This window comes from Alternaria arborescens (genome assembly GCF_004154835.1).
Source record: "Alternaria arborescens strain FERA 675 chromosome Unknown contig_17, whole genome shotgun sequence".
NCBI lineage: Eukaryota > Fungi > Ascomycota > Dothideomycetes > Pleosporales > Pleosporaceae > Alternaria > Alternaria arborescens.
Window position 1 is genome coordinate 1 of NW_021167872.1, and position 16,997 is coordinate 16,997.

The following is a 16,997-nucleotide window of genomic DNA, read 5'->3' on the forward strand; positions in this document are numbered from 1 at the left end:
TTAATCTGCTCTATTAATATCTATATATTATCTTGTAAGGTGGTTGAGATATACGCGTGTAGAGGTGCGCAAAGTTGGTGGGGTGCGTCACTCGCTTGTACGCGTCACTCGCTTGTAAAACATGTTAGTGGCAGTTCACATGTGAGATTGCTTTGATGACGATACTGGAACGCAAAGCTCGCACGTGGAGTCTAGATAGCCCCAGATAGGGCAGTCCAAATCCTTGCAGATCTACAACGCACAAGTGTTACCATCGCCGGAATTGGAGAATGGAGAGCGAGTGGTAAGAAGATTTACACCGATAGAAGCAGCGATGGATTCAGTAACACGTATAGACTGAAATTCGGAGTTTGTGAGGTCTCCAATGATTAAGAAAATTTGTATAGACTGATGCAGTAGCTTCTTAGGGGGTCAAGGAATAAGCCATCAATGAGAAGACCTGGTGGTCAACAGAGGACGTTCATGTGATCGGCTTGGTCAAGAATTGTCGTTTGCTTGCATCCTTACGAAAAGTGTTCAGGTCAACGTCGGCACACATACAACCTATCTCGTACAAGAACGCGTTTCTGATTCCCTCCTTCTTTTAGTACTACTACATTGAGTGAATGGCAACCATCAAGTCACTACCAAACCTTCTGTACGTCATTCCACTTGAGAGTCTAATCTTCAAGAGTTATGATCGCCTGCTACTCGAAAGATAATGTACTTGCATGTCTAGTTCGAAGACATATGTCTATCGCATGTGGTTCAGCCCTGAATACAACCTGTACATGTCTCGAGGAGATCATCTCGTTGTGCGTACGAGTGCTAGGTATAGATTCTCATCGCTTCGAACCATCATTCCGCATCAACCTCGAATTTGCAGTCGAAAATTGACATTACCTCAAGCCGGTATTACTCCTAGTCTTGCATTTGTGATTAGGATTGCGAATTTTCACAAAAGAAAGGCGCTCCCTTCGGTTGGGGATTGTTCGGCTTGCGATGCCTTTGTCGGTGTTGGTGGCTCGCCATTTCTGAGTACAAATCAATGAGGTTGTCTGATAAAAAGCATAACGCATATGATTCTAGTCCGAATATCTGATGTTCAATCAAATGAAGTATTCATGAGATGGTGTTATTGAGCTCTCGAAGATGAGGTTCGTCGGTTGGAAGGCATTGACTATTGTCAAGGGATTGTGGTGCTCAGCCAATCATAAATCTGTATTGGTGGCAATTCTCTCATTGGTCAATCTCCAACCAATTAATCTACTATCATCCGAAAAGTTCGCGAATCATCGCTCAATTTCTCCCGTCTAACTCTTCCAGTTTCAATTCATCAGAACCTCGGTTTCCATCAATCTTGCTTTGCAGGAACCTTGGTGCAGGCCGAGCAGCCTCATCCGCGTAAGAGAAGTGCGCGGCAGTGATTGTCAGCGTTCCGACGCAAACTAGATCGCCTGTAGCACAGTATACTTCCAAGTCATCACTGGGGTAGCTGGGAATACCACCACGATTCTGGGCGTTTCGAGTGTAACCAAAGAGTACGACACCCTTGACCTGATCGTGAATGGTAGTAGACAGCTTGGGAATAGCTCCCGCTATAACCGCTGTACCTTGACTGCTAAGACGTTAGTACGAGAGCTCAAGATGGAAGTTACAAAGACAAGATACGTACCTGTAGCCACCAGCAACGATGGGGGTATCAGGGCACTTCTGATTTGCTTGCTGAAAGAGTCCCACGGCCTCATTAATAGCAGCTTGTGAGGTACCACCAGGTAGAGCATTCGAGCCTAGATCAGCCGAATATGGGCCACCAACACCTTGTACCCAGACACCACTTGCGCCGTAGTTACGTTCAAGAACGCTAGCTACAGCAGGGCCGGTAGAAGCTCCCTAGCGACATATCAGTCTTGTGCCTCCAGTGAATTGCGATACGCAACGTACCATGTTGCCAGTTTCGGTGGATGCACGGGCAAAGATAAAGATCGCCTTTGGACAAGCTCCAGCGCTTCCGTTCTCGAGCTCGTTCCTGGTAATCGTGCCGAATCCAAACTGGCGAGCTTGAATCTGGTTGTCTGAGAACTTTGCTGCTAGAGACATAGGCGACGCTGCTACCAGGGCAGTCATCATGGAAAGGGTAAAGAACTTCATCTTGATGGTCTGTCGAGCTGGAAGGCTCAGGCAAAGGAACCTTGGAAGTAAGTATGATGGTGATGAGGCTCGTTGATGCCATTTTAGATGGCGAACATCTTCCGAATATTTAACTTTCTTCTCAAATATACACTACCGTATATCAATCGATCGTCAGCTGTCAAACTCACAGGAACCTCGGAAGACGAGATGGAGTGGTGACCTTCATTGGATCAGTGGTCGTTCACACTCGAGCACTTGCAGATCTCCGTCTCCACCCTACACGCCTGACCTTCTTCAAGACATCTCAATCCGCCAGTAGCTGCATGATATTGAGCTAAAACTTGCCGACGTGCCGATGCCTTACAGTCGCCGTCGCTAGCCTTCTTCGTGTAATGGTGGTTACTCCGTAGCGTTTGAGTTCGCATGGCAGCAGAAGCTACGGATTGCCTCATAGATTGATACATGAAGGGTAAAGGCGCTAGAAGGTTCCTGAAGAACTGCTCCAGTAGGACATGTTTAATTTGTAGTAAGCATGAGCTCGGCAGCTTCTTGTACATAGGAGTCTACTGAACCCCACGACCTCTTCGACAAGCATGCTTCAAATCTTACCACACCTTGCATTAAAGAAGACAATTGCCTCGGGTCAAACGGAGAATGATGTCGGAAGCCTGTCAAGGATGAAAAGCCACCCGTTAGTGTTTAGCATTCTCCACTGGACGTTCTTGTCCCGTGCAGATCATTCTTCGCTTCTCTTAGTTCTCCAATGTCCATCAGATATCTTCTCGCGAGTTCTTGTGAACATTGAAATGGCTGGCTTGGCAATTATTGAGGTCTTCGCCTAGAGTCGCACCTCTCGCGTAGCTTCGGGCCATTTACCTGGAGTGGTAGTGGACTCTAATCGACACGGGAGCAACCGGCGAACCGCGGTACAGGCAGATGTCCTAGCGCATGGTATTGTACTTCTGCTGATTGAAGGAGTGTTGCAGACCACGTCAACAGCTCTAGCAAAGTAGTCCGTTTGTGTCGACCTGTAAGCATGTGTTTAGTTGTGATGGGACAAACGCGTAGATCGATGATGATGGCGCTTCCAGGCCAACCCAGCAGGATACTGACTGTACACGCTATAGCGCATTCCGGAGCCTGATGGGACATGCGACAATTTACGAGCGCGATTTGTACATCGTACGATGTTTCGTAGTTACAGATAACAAGAGCCCACTCTGCAGTTAGTGACGGGGATATTAACCGGAAGACGAGGCAGAAAAAGTAAACATCGTGACTACTGGCTTCTTTGCTCGTAGGTAATTGAACCTGGATGAATAGACATTCTATGCAATATTTACTTTGTCCACTTACGAGAACGGCTCTAGACATGACGGTTTTGAGCGATGCTATCGTCTTTTCGTAAGTAGCGGGATTTAGAACGCTCGGGCATTCATATCAGGAGAACCTTGAACTGAGACACACACCAAAGAACAACGAAATCGAGGTAGATTTCGAAGAAATAAGACAAAACTAACCAAGTACTATGTTGCATCGTAGGGGAGAAACCTAGCCTGCGAACTGTCTGGCCAGCTACTACGAGTACACATCATGATCAATATCTAAGCTTCCTCGTCCCTTTGGTTTTCTTGATCCACTGGGCGTCCCGTTTGCTTAATTCCATCGCACTTCTCTTCCTCTTCGCATCTCCACCCCCAATGTTAGCTGCGGTAATGTTTCCACACTCAGGTGTTGTCAACCTTTGTCCGAATTGATCAGCAGCCCAAATAAGAACACCGTTCGACCAACCAAATCCTTCCACCACTGTATACTCTCCGCCCCCTCCAGCAGCGTTGGTACTCTCATCAGAGTACTTTTCGAAGATCGTCCCGTTACCTTGAGAGTCGGGAAGTTGCGGCACTTCATCAGTCGCGCCACCAGTGACACGCCACGTGCAATACAAAGAGTCAAGATAGCGTTGTGCAATGCGGAGGGAAAGATCTTGTGTCCAAATGTAATCCTCGGTTGACTGCTCGTCATCGTCTTCGCTAACCTCGAGGGGGGTGTTAAGCAGACCTTGCATAAGGATGTATTGGAGTGGTGGCCAGACGTTTGGCTCATCCCATTGCTGGCCGGTCTGGAGGTTCGTTGCAGCAATCGCACCGTCTCTGGATTCAAGAAGCTCTTCGACTCGTGCGTAAACGCGCCTCATTGCCTTGGGGTCATTCTTGATGCTTTCAGGAGCCGCACCTGTCCAGAAAGGATAGAACTGGGAAATCTGGAACCATATTTGTTTTCCAGGCGGCGCTCCTTGGAGTGCAAGCGGTGTACTTGTGTTGTCGGCCAAGGTGTAAATATTCTGGCTACTAGAGGTCAAGTTATAGTCGAAGTAGCTGTAGTGCTCAGGCGACCAAAGGAATGTTGTCATTGCCTCACTCCGATTTGCAGCGCGACCGGCCCACTCGCGTGCGGCGGTATAATTGCCTTGATGGCGGTGGAATTCGGCTATCGTAATCTCATTGTAGTACAGGATCGAGTTGAGCTCTACTGGGATGATCTCAATGGTATTGAGCGAACGAAGAGGGAAGAATGTTTCTGTGACAGCGTCGGATGGGTTGGCAATCCAGCGTGCTGAATAGTCCCATCCACTCTCTGCACCCGATGCAAGGTTGGAATACAACGTCGCCTTTTGAGTCTCGTTGAGTGGCTGTGTGGCGTTGAACTCCACACCTTCTTCGTTGAAGTAGGTCGCATTGTTGGCAGTCACATAATCCTCGTAGTAGGATTCAGGTCGTGGCTGCGTGTTTGACACGGCATAGTGGTTGAGAGAGTAGTTCATGCCAGCCCGCTCAAGCGTCACGGTACGGTTGTTCACCCAAAACTCATACTCCTTTTCAAGGATGGGTATCGCCCGTTCGAGCAGAGTATAATTTTGTGTATACTCGACGTAAACACGAACCATCTGCGTAAGTAGTGGCGGCTGCGATCGATTTTCGTAATAGCGACGAGCGCCGTTGGGCACGAAGCCAATATCTTCGACAAGATCCATGAAATTCTCGATGATGTTTTCGGCAATCTGAGTAAAGGACCCCTGAGTACGAAGGAGGCCTTCGATGATCCAGAAGGAGTCCCAGTAATATGGCTCCCTGAAACGACCACCAGCTACCACGAAGGTACGGTTGACCGGAAGGAAGGAGTTAACGCAGCCAGAGCAGTTTCCAGCTCCGACATATCGGCGCGTTAAGTCAGGCCATATATCGATGACTTGGCGTGTGAAATCTCGAACAACAGAGCTGTTGACGTTGTCAAGAAAATCCGGCTGCGTTTCTAGCTCATCAGTAGGTACTTCTTCTAGTTCGGAACCAGCTTCGCCAAAGTATTCGGATAGAAAATCGTTTAGCGCTGTATTGTTCTCAATCGGTCTCGAGAGGTTGGCGAATGCTGCAAGCACTTCTTCTAGCGGGCGTGTTGTTGGTCTGCCATCGATTAGCTATGATCTAATACGGGCCCTTCAAGTTACTTACAAATCGACGAACGTCTTCGAATCCTCAAACGGTCTTGCGAGTTCGATTTCGCGGAGCAGGTCGCCATAACAGTAGATGGGTGAGTCGCAAGGTGCAATCACACTGCCATTGATGAACAAAGCATTTGCCAAAGGCACGCTTGCAATGAGAGCAGGAATCAGCGAGCGCATTGAAGCCATGATTTTGACCTGGCTCCAGCGGAAGAATAGAAGGAATTGACACAGGACCGAACATGTCCAGTCCGCCTACTTAAGCTCTCAGCCGTGCGACCCTAGTGTACGAAGAAACCTGCCATTGCACCGCGCAGTACGGGTACGCTGACCGGTCCGTCCACGTACGTGGCTTGCTAAACCACCCATAATGCGTATCGTCATACTTGGCAAGCTTTCCCGAAGTACCCAAGTAATAGTTCGGCATCAGCACATGGCGTATCGGAGGAGTGGTGTTATTGGTAAAATGTGGAGAGGTCGAGCCCATGCGGAGGTTCCCCGCAAAAATGGCTGTCCAAAAAGTCTTAGCGTGATGTCATCGCTGTCAGCTCCGGTCCGAAAACCATGGTACCGATTTCTGCATGTCACAGTTTTGACATTGGAAATTACCTATATTCTCACAGTGCCGTCACCAGCTTTGAACAACTTGGAAATACATGGCACAAAAAAGCGCGGCTTAGTTACACTGGTACATACCCGAGGGCATTATCCGTATTCCCCAGTACCGCTTTGTCAACGAACCTCTAGCACATCTGACAAAGGTACCATATTCCCGACATCCGATTCGAAACTGCAGCGAATGTGGTTTCAAAGGTCGCGACTTCTACGTCCATGATCCTGTGCAATATATTGGCGTAATAGTAAACGGTGTTCAAGGACGTGGAACCACATCACGGCTGTTGTCTCGTCACATTCAGAGCTCGTCAAAGCACTGAGAAGCTAAGTTGAACCGTCGTTCCTTGCACTAGCGCGACTCTAGTAGTAAAACATCCAGTATTGAGGCTGACTTGACTTCTCTTGTTGCCAGTTCGGCTCGGTTCGTCCTCCTAATCACGTTCCCTTTATCCGTACATTGTCTCGCAAAATCACATGGCATCCGATTCTTGCCACGACTAGACTACAAATATTTCTGCCGCTGTCATTAGTCTCTGGTTCGAGCGGCGCTATTTGTACAAAGGGATATTAGATGCGCTTGCGATTTGCCGAAGCAATTTCCGATTATCATCAGAACCACAATTCAAACTCCTTCCATTGGTCTGTACAATGTGAAGAAGCACGATCAGACACGGACATAGACTGTCACGAAGCCTTTTCGATGATTTGGGTTGTGCCAAGAACACTCACAATGCTGTACGGCTTTCTTCTTGTCCGCCTCCTACTTTCTGCACTTTCGATTGAGTGCAACTCCATCTCTCCGATACCAAATTCGTTCTGTAATGAAGAACCACATACCATCAACAATGATTCCGTTCAGAGTACCGCAATGTCCTGGCCCTTTAACTCGTAACCTGAGAGAACGAATCAGGGAATCCTTCCAGGCAGGTTTGCCAGCGACTGTCGTGATTTCGATGTCTTAACTTTGCTCAGCCATCCAAAAATACCGCTGTTGCCAAATTTGCGGGATCCAAGCTGTGCTTATCGAACATGCGTGCGATGGGATTGCTTTCCTCGGCTCATGAGCAAAGTGATCTTGGTTATTCCAGTATCGTCCTCACCCCAGCATTCTCGCCAAGCCTCCCAGACTGACATTGAGACTAAAGCTCAGCTTAACACCTTTAGCTTGCGCCGTGAATTCCTGGGTATGTTCACTCCATTCCCTCCGGATCTGCGCGCGTTGTTGGAGAGCGCTGGGCCTTCGCTGCACATTCTCCCTCTTGTCACTTTCTCTGTGTACGAGAGGTCTTCGTTGCAAATCTTTCGTGTCTTGTAAAACTGGTGCTATCATGGTTTGTATGCTTGCGATCTGATGTGGCGGCACGTTTTCGAAGAGTTTACCGCTCTTGGTCTGCATGACGAAGCTTTGGTACCGATAAGCATGCAGGATCAAACTGTGAACATCTGACATGGCACTCTTCTCAAGAAATGCAACGGCAGATTTGTAATGCCGCAAGTCCCATACTGAGGCGTTCTTCTCGGTTATCAGCAAGAAATTATCTCCGGCACCCAGTGCTACGAGACGCGGCCGATCGATCCAACTTCCATCCTGTATGTTGTTCTGTAAGGCGACAAGCAGGGTTCCTGGCAAATTCTTCCAGAGGTACGAAGCTTTGTCGTGGATGAAGAAAGACGAATTATATGGTCCCAGCGTACAGCGTACATTGGGAATGTTGCGGTTCTCAGCGTGCAGGAAGTCGACTAACTCGTGCGGGAGTCCAGAGCTCTCAACACGGTCTCTTCCACCAGCATCTCGCCAGGTCAAGAGGAAGCTGTCCTCGAAACCAAGGGTCACATGATATATCTTTTTCAATTGTGAGGAGCTGAGAAGTCTTGCCAGCTTTTTAGGAAGACGTGCACTGCACCATCATCAGTATCACTCATCAGCCTGTTTTGTGTATGAAAGCATACTATTCTCGTCTCGACGGACATTGGAAGAAGTGGCAGCCGCGTTGGCCAAACGTAAACGTAGAATCGCACATGTGCCGCCGAAAACTCGGGCTCGCTAAGAAGAAAAAACGCTGGGTCTAGATCGATGGAAGCGGTGTGCGACGCTGAACACAGTGGGCCACTATAAAGTCGCAATGTTGTGAAGAAGTAGGCAATCGCACGACTGATTGTGTTGACATTCGCCTTGCCAAGCTTGATCGCTTCCAGGGTCTAAACAGGATAGCAACGTTTTGAAACCGTTGTCGGGGAACACGCGCCAGTTTGTAAAGACGTCAGGGCGACGGAAACCTATCAACGGCTCAATACATACGCGCTTGTACGTTGAATGCATATTGTTTCACCCATTTAGGTGCATCGTTGACATCTTTAGAGGTTTCACCACGTTAAGAGTGCGTGACGTCATAATAGCTTCCAACCCAATCGCGTCCAGCCGGGAATGAGTGGTACCGCGAGCAATGCCTCGTTCTTTTCGTTCGGCCCCAATGACAGCTACATATCCAAAAGCTTTGCGGGACTCAATTAGTACGCTGCTAGCCTATTTCTTCGTACGCGACGACTAACGATCAACAGTCGTAACCTCCCTTCCAGCCTCCAAGATCTCCTTCTAGGTAGGTCTGTTTCCGAAGTACATTGGGCAGCTCTAGGGCCGATAACCGAATCCTGGATCCTGAGTTCCAAAGACCCATCGGGCAGAAACAGCCTGCAGTGGGGCTCATCTATACCTTCACGACTCCAGAGTATCCTGACCAAGACATGGCACTCTCCACACCTGCGTGCCTTCTTGGGGCCCGACGACTCCTTCATCATCTGGCACCCTGAGCTCATACGTTGGGCTAATCTGCCACCGAGCCTAGAGGATGCCGTACAGTCTTGGTTGACACCTTCTGGATGGCGCGTAGGGCCGCCACGCATTGTAACATGGGGTCCCGAAGGCGCATTCTTCGCTATGAGTGAGTACGGTGACGTTGTATACCGTTTAGGCGACGTAGATGCCTGGGAAATTTACAAAGAAACGGTAGAAGAGTGGAAGGCGGAGAAGGGGTTTCTCTGGAGTGACCTGACTTTCATAACGCTGGATCCTACCAGCTCTGATCAATTCATCGCAATCCGCAACGATGGGACATGGGCTGGCTCCATTGATGATATCAACGAGGAAGCACTGGAGACTTTTGCACTCAACTTCTTTGCTCGAGCGAAGAAGAAGTCGAAACCTAGCACATCCCAGTCGAGCGGGCAGATGCCAAACGGTACCGACAAGTCTACAGAGGCGAAACCCGACGCCGCGACGCAAGCCCTCTACGAAAAATGGTCTACAGAAGCGGCAGTCATGTTCGCAGCCGCATCAGCAGCAGCCGGAGGCTCGAAACCTAAAGCCCCACGGAAACTCCAAGTTCGTTCCCAGTCCAGTAGCTCAGATGCTTCTAGACCGCCACTGCACCGCACGCCATCTGCATCGCCAAAACTACTGTCCATGTTCCCATACCTGCCTAACACGATTACGACCTGCAATCTCACAGCATGTACGATTCTCAAATCTGAACCAGATAGCATACACGCCTGCCAACACGACGTAGAAAAACTACTTCGAGCAAGTGGTTTGTATAGCTACGAGTGGCTACGTCAGGAGCGATTGCGATGGCATCCAGATCGCTTCGGACGGCTATGCGAGGAAGAATGGAGAGAAACTGGGAAGAAGCTCGCCGGCGAGATGTTCAAACTCATGAGCGTACTGATAGAAGATCTCAAATCGCATCAAGGCGAAGGCAGTGGTAGTAGGGGTGTATAGTAAATATAACTAAGAGAAGGCGTTTAGACATGGTTAAGCCTGTCTAGCAACCAGCCTCAGACTCCCCTGATCTTTCTCTAGACTCACGCTAGTACTTGCAGCGACCTCTTCCAACCGCTGTCTGCCCACCGGCCTAGCCTCACCCGTAATGATATCATCCATCTCGCAAAACAACATTGCCATTATCGAACTCTTCCACAGCCTCTCGCTCTCCACGCCCCTACTCTCAAGGTGCACTAGTAAGAGGAAAATAGCTGAAAGTGCTATCATTGTAGCAGGAAAGGCGACCCACGTCCAATTTATGTTGATACAGGTTGTTGTGTACCACATTGTCCCTTCAGCAGGCTTGTTAAAACCCGGCATGCCGTGGGTACGGAGGACAGTGTTCATGGCGGTGGTGAGGTTTGTCATCAGACTGCCGACGTGGTCTAGAGGCGCATTTCGCATTTCACCGTCATTCCATAAGACACGCATGGCGGCAGATCCAGAGCGGCCATTTGGTACAAACGTGAGGAACTGTGCGTCGTAAATGGTTATGAGATGTTTCCGGATACTAGACGTGCCCGTGACTGTCATGGCCCAAACGCAGTCTTCTGGGTACCACACGGTTTCCGCACCTGGGCCTTCCATATCCAGGTAGGTTGTATTGATGGGTGCGGCGTCGATGTTAACTTTTGCGACGGGCAGATAGCCGGGTGTGTCAGCGTTGCGCTCATCACAGGTGATTTCTGTGCCGTTCCGGAGGGTTTGCTTCGTGGCTAGGCGGAAGACGGAAGTGCGGCCAAAGGCTACGTCTTCACCAATACGAACGCTCTTGCTTAGCTCTTCCTTCAAGACACCATTGTGGTATATCGCCTTCATTGTGTTGACTGTGGGATATATCCCGCATCTTATCGCTTTATACTCGTAGTTCTCGCGTGTGGAGTTCGATATGTATATCATGCCTATCGTCGATATGGTGCCATTGTAACCAAGTTGTCCTTGTGATACGCCAGTAACGATGGATCCAGGCCAGCCGGCAAGCAAAAACTTGACTGGGGGGTAAGAAAGGAGGTTGTCGGAAAGTGGCAGAGAAAGACCAATATTCCTTGCTTTTGTGCCGTTTCTCATAGTGAATTCATAATCAGTTGTGAGGGCAGCCGTCCCGTTGGTACTATTTGGTGAACTGCTACTCATCTCCTCAGCACATGCCTCGGGACTGCCACCACAGTTCATTTGAATCAAAAAGTCGGTCGGCAGATAGCCGTAGTATTCAGCATCGTCGTAGTTGAGTGGTACTTCCACTACTTCCGATGTAGCATCTTCGCACCAATGGTCGGTAGCCAGAGTTGAAAATGTCGACCCATTTGCAGCCGGAAAGGTGCAATTACCAGTTTTACATCCGTAAGAAAGAAGGGTAGTCGTGTCCTCAAGCGGTTGAAGTATCCCAACATCCATAGCTACACTCATGGGAAGGAATTCGTCGAACCCTTGTACAGATGTCCTTTCTCCACTGGCGTTATAAACATTAGACTTGCGTATTCCGACTGCAGCACTTTCATCAGTACGTAGGCAATCATTGAAGACGACAAGTTGCTGAGCAGCGAATCCAGTAAATGCCGACATGACGGTGACAAGAGCGCCCATCGCAGCGATAAAGCTTGTATGTGTAAGTTTATGCCTAGACGTAGTTCGCATATACATACTAAGGCTTCTTGATCCTGAGACCGAAGATGAATAAGACAGAGCCCCATGCACCACGACTAGCGGAGTCGAATTTTGCCATGTCATCAAGCTTGCGTGCTTTGCGGAACCATTGCCACTTCGATTGACTGATCCCCTCGGCGAGTACCATGCTTACTCCAGCCCTAATCATCATGGAGAACAGAGAGACGATAGAGTTGATGCTAACAATCTGAGGCCAATCTGGCAAGGGGCGATCTTGATGAGCCATGAGCGTAAGAACAAGGCCGATCAACGACAGCAGCGCAAAAATGCAACTACATGTCTCCGCCGTCCAGCCCTTTCTCCATAACCGCAGTGAACCATTAGCAAATGCCTTCCAGCCTTGGGCGACACCGCGTAAGATTGCAGCTAGAGCATTAGGGAATACTGAAAGGCATCCTCGGGGGTGTGCTGTAAGGTTCTTCTTCGTTTGACCCTGGTTGAAGTCCTTCTCCACTGTGGTAGTTGTGGGTTCTTTACATTTTTGTTGCAGTAGCGGACTGGATTGTGGTGGGCCTGTGCGATCCATTGTTAGAGGGAAGAGTGATAAGGTGTGCTGTCAACGTCCGGAATGCCACCATACTATAAGGTTTCACCAGCATGGACGAAGTGCAAGGCGGCTCAGCAGGGCGTAAAATGCGGCGCCATGCACTGTAACGGCTCTGTAGCGCGTACTAGAGTCTGTCTGGGTAATGAGTTGTACCCATGGTGACAAGGGTCAGGCTGTAGGATTCTGCGTCGCAGAATACGCCGTTGTTGCAGGCAGCTGGCCAAATTCCTTACGTTCTATTTTCTACCTGTACTATACCACGTTGTTACAGACAGTGTAGCTCTACATTGTCTTCACGTGCCCATGTACCCGTTTTAACACGACCATGCGATCCAGAAAGGCCCCCAAATCCGTGCCTCCCACAGGATAAAGTCCGAAGCGCCCGCTGCCTGTTCGGCTCTTTCATTGGACATGCGGGCGCGCTAGTGCACAATATGTGATGAAGTCGTAGGAACAACTGCATGTGCGGGGCGGCTCAAATTTAGGAGATTTAGTATCCGAAGCAAGCCACACAGACCCTGGACGTTAACCTCTTTCCGCCCCAAGGTACCCGCAAGGTGCAGCAGGCGCGACTCCAACACCATCTACTATACACGCGCTTGGGCAGGGCCTGCCGCTGCCGCATTAGCGTCATACATCAACTGCACATCACATACAAGTTAAGGACGAAATAGTTGCCGAATCTCTGTATGCAATGAAGAACCAAAATATTATTCTAAGAATCTTCGTCCTGTATTGACAGGTTGAATATCGAAGTACAAGACCCATGTCGAGCCGCCGCAGATACCAAAGAATGGTGATCAGGGTATACGCCTAACCGTGTGAACGCCGTGTATTCCCAAAGGCCGTTATTAGAGTCAATAAATCGCCAAATCGCATCCTTTAAGTGCACTGACTGTACAAATTTATGAGTACCAGCTCGGTTGCTGGCTGTACCCTTGGTTGTCACCAATATCATCGTCGTTGTATTCTTCCACCTCAAACTTGGAGCCTAGAGCCTCGTTCGCTTCTCTCAGCATGGCAGTCATCTGCAGGCTCATCCTGCGCATGCGCTCATCTTCCTCGATCTCTTCCCTCCGCACTTTGTTGATCAGACGTTGACTTTCCTTTGGCAGAGGGCTCGCGGTATTGCTTGATTTGTCGTCGAACATGGCTGGTGAGCCGTAGCTTCGTCGGCTGTAGGAGTGCGCTCGTTCGTGTGAGCTAGGAGTGACTGCCGGGCTGCCGCCGAAGGATCGTCTCTCAACTGTCGAGCGTCGGGATACTGGGATTAGTGAGGGCCGTTTATAGGATGGCGTTCCTGCGTTTGGTCGTGATACAGGGCGTGGGATTAATGAAGGCGATCGATCGGGCAGTCTTCGCTCTGATAGTCGCGGTGTTGAGGGTCTTGATTCTGTCTCTAGATTAGTTCCAACAACTACCCAGTTGTCTGCTGTGCGCAGTCGCTTGGCCATCCTAGGTCGATCTGGCGTAATGGAATCGATTGACTGGACTCCATAGTCATCGCTTGGAGCAGGAGGCAGTTGCTGCACTGGACCTGCCTGATAGGGGTCGTCCTGCAGCCCGAGTTTCGCCGCGACCTCCTCCTGCGCATCGATGCTGTATCGCGCTCCTCCTCCCGCCTGGAAACCTCGGAAGGGCACTGTACAGAACTGGAACAGCTTTCCAGCCACTCCTCCGACAAGACCCATTATAGACCATGATTTGCTCTCGCTGGGTGTCGTTTGCACCTCGCCAACTGCGACCTGTCTTGCCAGGCCAACCTGGGGTGTAGGAGGTACCGACCAGGTGCCGCGCTGCTTTTGGAGGTTGAAGTAGTCGTCGTAGTCGCCTTCTCGTCTTGTATCGTTATGTGTCCCATCCATACCCCCAGCGAGTTGGTAGCGGTCGTTCGCAAGCGGAGGTGGACTTCTGGTATCGCTGGAGCGAGTGTTGTGCAGGACATGTTCTCCCCAGGGACCTCCTATCACGGCTTCGTGCGCCGTGGAGCCATATCGGGAGCGCTTGCGGGTCTCGTGGACATGTGGATCAATCACCTGGTGGCCGGAGGTTTCATATGCCGCATCGAAAAAGCCCTTCTGAGACTTTGCGCGTGCATCCAAGGGCGAGGGACTATACAGCCCGGGCATATCGTGGAAGTAGCGCGAGTTGGTAGCCATGCAGGGAGGTGGATACGGAGGCTGCCTTTGCGTAGGGCTGATCCGGTACTGCTAGCGAACGAATGATGTCAGGCTTGCTGCACGAATTACTGATATCCGTCGGGAGCTTCCTTGACCCGCTGCTCCAAATGGCAAAAAAAGTAACTAAAGAGCCATGTTGGGTGCGGCCTGTCGCGTGTTCGGGATGTGAGTGGGGAACTGCGGAGTGAGAGCCATTGTTTGTATTCAGCCGTCGCTGTGGTAGCGCTATGGACGGACCATCATCATCATAATCATCATCTTCACAAGAGCAACGAGTAATCGCAAAATGAGGGACTGGTGCATATGATTTTGCAAAGAGCAGCGGACCCATCTATCAACACAACAACGCCTCCCTTCCCAAGACTGGGGTATACCTTGCCCAAACGCCGCCAAAATGATCATGGTTCTCTACCAAACGCCAGCGCCATTAGCGCATTCCCTTTACGCCCTTGCTATCCAGCCGCTATGCACAAAGTATTCAAACAGTTGTGATGATTTGTTCGTATCGATCTTGCAAATCTCTTTAGCCGTCTTCTTCTTAAGCGCGCCGCCATTGTTGAGTGCTGCCCGAATGATAGTTTCCTTGAGCGCTAGATATGGCTTGGGCATGATACGCAGCGTACTGCATATCTCCACCTCCTCTGCATTGAGCAACTGAAGATCCGCTTTTGACTCTTTGCCAAACTTGAGAGGCACGGTATTGGGGAGTGATTTGGGCACAAACTTTGTCTTGGAATGCTGTGGTGTTAGCACACCATTTGCACCGTTGACGCCGTTCTGAGCGCGATCCGGAGGTGGCGTTGTGAGACCACTGTTCTGTTTGACATGCAAAGGCAGCTCTTGCGCGAGCAACGCCGTGGCTGCAGATGGTTGTTCGAAAGGTGGCTGGGGTTTTGTCATCCTACTGGATGCCAGACGATCGAACTGCCCAATGGGAGGCGGCCGGGTTTGCCGTTGCTGCTTCTCCTGTTCGTACTTCTCCCCAGCTTTGAGACTCGTGATCTGCATGTTCCTCCACTCCTGGAGCTGTGAGATGGCCTGCCTAAGGTTGTGCTCGTATTCTAGATCCTTGCAGAACTGCTCAAAGTCGGCATGCTGCATCATCCTGGCAAAGGGCTTCGCCTTGTTCATCAGGTCTTTTTCTTCTTTGGTTCGCTTCTTGTCGGCCAGCTGATTCTTGCGATACTCTAGCAACTGATGCTCGAAGATGATCTTCTTGCGCTCAACTCGGGCGTCTAGACGGTGGTTGTAGATCTCCATAATGGTCATCTTGAGCTCCATCTCCGGCTCCAGCTCGCCCGTCCTTGGGTTCAAGCCATCGCCAGGGTCAAACTGCATGTGTTGCACAGCCTCTTCGGCTTCGTTGAAGTACTCAGTCTCGAATTCCAAACGACCGGGCATGTATCCTTGGACCTCGTGGCAGGCCGGGACACTAGCCGTGGGCTTCTGCTTGGGAGCATCGGGTTCACGGCCTGCAGCTTCCTCCTTCTTCTTCTCTATCCTCCTCTTCTTCCTCGCCTGGAACTCGTGACGCGGTATGCGGGTACTGAGCTCGGTGTCATCCTTGCTGCAGTGCTCCGGCAGGGGAAAGCTCGGGCTGTCCAGGTAGGTGTCGATGTAGTGATCGCGGACCTCATCCTTCTCGCGGTAGCCGCCTATGTGATCCGCAATGTCTGCCCATGAGCCCAGACCATATGTTTCGGCGCCTTCCAAGAGGGCCAGCTCCTCGTCGGCGCCCCAGTCTTCGGTGTATATGGGGATGGAGTGCTGCTCGATGACCTTGAACTTGTGCTTGGCAGGCTGGTGGTCGCGTGTAGCCTTGCCGTCGGAGAAGCATGGCACGCAGAGGTCGTATTCGCTGCACACGTCTTCGGCGCAGCGTATGCGGACCGTCGACGTGATGTCGGATGAGCACACATCACAGACGTACTTGGTGCCACCTTCGGTGCCCCGCGTACCCGTCTTCTTCTTGATGACCCCCATGGTGCCCCGCTATTGATGTGCGCGCAAGTGAAGGAGAGATGGGGATGAGACAGAGAGCTGTGGCTGTGCACGCCGTTGCTGCAAGGGCGCGAGTCGGGGTCGGAGGGGGCGATGACTAATGCAATGTAGGATAATGCCGCAGCTCGCAATACTCGACTGAGACGGGCGGCTGGGTGCGTTCAGATGGCGAGCGGACGCGGTGTTGGGCTCCAAGGTCGCGCGGTGTTGACGTACCCACGCCGGACGTTGTTGGCGGCGGCGGAAGCTGCAGCCGAGGCTGGGATGGGATGGGCAGGCACGAATCACGACTTCACTCGCAATGGCGTAGCATGGCCCGGATTAAAATAGACAAGCAGACTCTCACTCGTGCTGCGACGCGCGAAACACTGCAAAGGAATGGCAAAAGGATTGGCGCGTCAGTGCGTGGTCAGTCCGAAATGAAGGCTAGTTTCAGAGACCCAATGACCCAACTTCAAACGAGGACCCTATCTGGAGCATCGCAGCATTGACGGAGACCTGGGGCACTCGGACGTTAGACACATTGCCACCAGCCGCTCCCTATACCTAGGTCCTGTCTGCTCT

General features: G+C 50.7%; 7 protein-coding genes across 8 annotated transcripts; 1 reads left to right on the top strand and 6 right to left on the bottom strand.

Moving 5' to 3' along the window:
- Positions 1–1,278: 1,278 nt before the first annotated feature.
- On the bottom strand, positions 1,279–2,130 carry AA0111_g7411 (hypothetical protein; the record flags this gene model as incomplete). Its single annotated transcript, XM_028653743.1, has 3 exons — positions 1,279–1,597; positions 1,655–1,872; positions 1,924–2,130. The coding sequence occupies 3 exons, from the start codon at positions 2,128–2,130 to the stop codon at positions 1,279–1,281; spliced, it is 744 nt and encodes a 247-aa protein (XP_028504780.1).
- A 1,579-nt stretch (positions 2,131–3,709) lies between these two features.
- On the bottom strand, positions 3,710–5,797 carry AA0111_g7412 (Trehalase; the record flags this gene model as incomplete). Its single annotated transcript, XM_028653744.1, has 2 exons — positions 3,710–5,570; positions 5,619–5,797. The coding sequence occupies 2 exons, from the start codon at positions 5,795–5,797 to the stop codon at positions 3,710–3,712; spliced, it is 2,040 nt and encodes a 679-aa protein (XP_028504781.1).
- Positions 5,798–7,319: 1,522 nt separating this feature from the next.
- AA0111_g7413 (hypothetical protein) lies at positions 7,320–8,244 on the bottom strand (the record flags this gene model as incomplete). The annotated part of the gene is made up of 2 exons (XM_028653745.1): positions 7,320–8,121; positions 8,174–8,244. The coding sequence occupies 2 exons, from the start codon at positions 8,242–8,244 to the stop codon at positions 7,320–7,322; spliced, it is 873 nt and encodes a 290-aa protein (XP_028504927.1).
- A 404-nt stretch (positions 8,245–8,648) lies between these two features.
- On the top strand, positions 8,649–9,998 carry AA0111_g7414 (hypothetical protein; the record flags this gene model as incomplete). Its single annotated transcript, XM_028653746.1, has 2 exons — positions 8,649–8,734; positions 8,783–9,998. The coding sequence occupies 2 exons, from the start codon at positions 8,649–8,651 to the stop codon at positions 9,996–9,998; spliced, it is 1,302 nt and encodes a 433-aa protein (XP_028504782.1).
- A 33-nt stretch (positions 9,999–10,031) lies between these two features.
- On the bottom strand, positions 10,032–12,231 carry AA0111_g7415 (hypothetical protein; the record flags this gene model as incomplete). 2 transcript variants are annotated; one of them, XM_028653747.1, is made up of 2 exons in its annotated part: positions 10,032–11,637; positions 11,684–12,231. In XM_028653747.1, 2 exons carry the CDS (start codon positions 12,229–12,231, stop codon positions 10,032–10,034), a joined length of 2,154 nt encoding a protein of 717 aa, XP_028504783.1. The 2 variants fall into 2 exon arrangements, with proteins under 2 accessions (XP_028504783.1, XP_028504784.1); XM_028653748.1 differs by lacking the exon at positions 11,684–12,231 and having other exon boundaries at positions 10,032–11,624.
- Positions 12,232–13,157: 926 nt separating this feature from the next.
- AA0111_g7416 (hypothetical protein) lies at positions 13,158–14,411 on the bottom strand (the record flags this gene model as incomplete). Its single annotated transcript, XM_028653749.1, has 1 exon — positions 13,158–14,411. One exon carries the CDS (start codon positions 14,409–14,411, stop codon positions 13,158–13,160), a length of 1,254 nt encoding a protein of 417 aa, XP_028504785.1.
- Positions 14,412–14,873: 462 nt separating this feature from the next.
- Positions 14,874–16,415, bottom strand: AA0111_g7417 (hypothetical protein; the record flags this gene model as incomplete). The annotated part of the gene is made up of 1 exon (XM_028653750.1): positions 14,874–16,415. The coding sequence occupies one exon, from the start codon at positions 16,413–16,415 to the stop codon at positions 14,874–14,876; it is 1,542 nt and encodes a 513-aa protein (XP_028504786.1).
- Between the last annotated feature and the right edge of the window lie 582 nt (positions 16,416–16,997).